The following is a 1,772-nucleotide window of genomic DNA, read 5'->3' as shown; positions in this document are numbered from 1 at the left end:
GGCTCGGAAGGTCTTGGATTGCGGATTTTGGTGGCCTACACTTTTCAAAGATACATCCCTCTTTTATAGTTATTGTCCACAATGCCTTAGGTTTGGAAATATATCTAAGAAGAATGAGATACCCCAACAAACAATGTTGTTTTGCAAAATTTTTTATGTTTGGGGTATAGACTTCATGGGGCCCTTTCCAAATTCTAATGGTTTCATGTACATTTAACTAGCCGTTGACTATGTTTCCAAGTGGGTGGAGGCGATTTCCACCCGAACCGATGATGCTAATGTGGTTCTTTCTTTTGTTCGGAATAACATTATTTCTGCTTTGGATCACCATGAGCAATCGTGAGTGATCAAGGCTCGCATTTTTGCAACAAAAGAATGGCAGGTTTAATGAAGAAGTATGGCATCATCCATAAATTGGCCACGGCATACCACCCACAAACGAATGGCCAAGCCAAGGTCTCCAATCGAGAAATCAAGCGTATATTGGAAAAGATTGTGAAGCCTCATAGGAAGAATTGGAGTTCTAAACTCGGTGATGCGCTTTGGGCCTACCGAACGGCTTATAAGACGCCAATTGATATGAGCCCTTTCCGGTTGGTCTATGAAAAGGCTTGCCATCTTTTGGTCGAGATAGAGCATAAAGCGTATTGGGCCGTAAAAGAATGCAACACAGGTTTTGGGGTTGGAGTCGAAAGGAAGTTACAGTTGGTGGAGATTGAGAACCTTCGATTGGAAGCTTATGAGAATTCTAGGCTCTACAAAGAGAGAATGAAAGCAGTGCATGATAGGAATATCAAAAGGAGAAAATTTAGAGCTGGGGAGTTGGTCCTCCTTTATAACTCTAGATTGAAATTGATGCCCAAAAAGTTAAGATCAAGGTGGAAAGGTCCTTATAGAGTAGAGAAAGCAGAACCATATGGAGTCTACCACCTGCGCCACCCTTCAAGCCCCAACATCTTCAAAGTTAATGGTCATCGTCTAAAGCTATACCATGGAGAAAAGATGAAAAGCAACAAAGAGGTTGAGGTGTTCCTCCTTGAGGATGCACCCGAAGGCGAAGAGATTTGACATCATGACCATCCAACTTAAGGACGTTAAAGAAAAGTGCTAGGTGGGAGACACCCCACTATGGTAAGATCTTCTTTTTTGTATCTTTTGCATATAGTTCTTAGACTCTTTGCGTAATTTTGTGATTGCATAGTTTTAGAGTTTGTCTAGATAGGCTTGCTTTTGCTTGGCTTAGTTAAGATTTTCATGAAGATTGTCATTAATCTTGGTTAGGTTGGTTTCTTGATGTTGAAGAAAACACTCCATTTTGAGTATGGCATGAATTTTTGAGTGTTTTCACTTTTTTCTAGCTTAAATGCCTATCAAGATTGTGTTAAAAAATACACTTTTTCATGTTAAAAAAAGGGGGCATCCACGCGTAAGCGTGACAGACGCGTGCGCGTCGATTGCACATTTGCAACTCTTGGTACATTTTTCCAAGAGTTGAGCGAACTTCGCGCGAACACTATGCGGGGCGCGCGACTCCCACCCACGCGTATGCGTGGGGCACACTTATGCGTCGGCCTTCCCCCCTGCCCATCCACGCGTGCGCGCCTATAGCGCATACGCGTCGGTTGCTTTGCGTGCCACTCCTGGTACATGAAACCCGAGAGTTGCGCAAACTTCGCGCGAACACTGTGCGAAACGCGCAACTGCCTCCACGCGTGCGCACGCTTTGACGCGTACGCGCCCCTTACCAGTCTGCTAACCCACGCGTACGCATG

General features: G+C 44.4%; 1 protein-coding gene across 1 annotated transcript; it reads left to right on the top strand.

The window, feature by feature from the left end:
* Window positions 376-1,068, top strand: LOC107616084. The gene has a single exon (XM_016318084.1). The coding sequence runs from the start codon at window positions 376-378 to the stop codon at window positions 1,066-1,068; it is 693 nt and encodes a 230-aa protein (XP_016173570.1).

Source organism: Arachis ipaensis, chromosome B09 (assembly GCF_000816755.2).
Source record: "Arachis ipaensis cultivar K30076 chromosome B09, Araip1.1, whole genome shotgun sequence".
NCBI lineage: Eukaryota > Viridiplantae > Streptophyta > Magnoliopsida > Fabales > Fabaceae > Arachis > Arachis ipaensis.
Note: the sequence above shows the minus strand (reverse complement) of the source record. Positions and strands in the feature narration are given on the sequence as shown.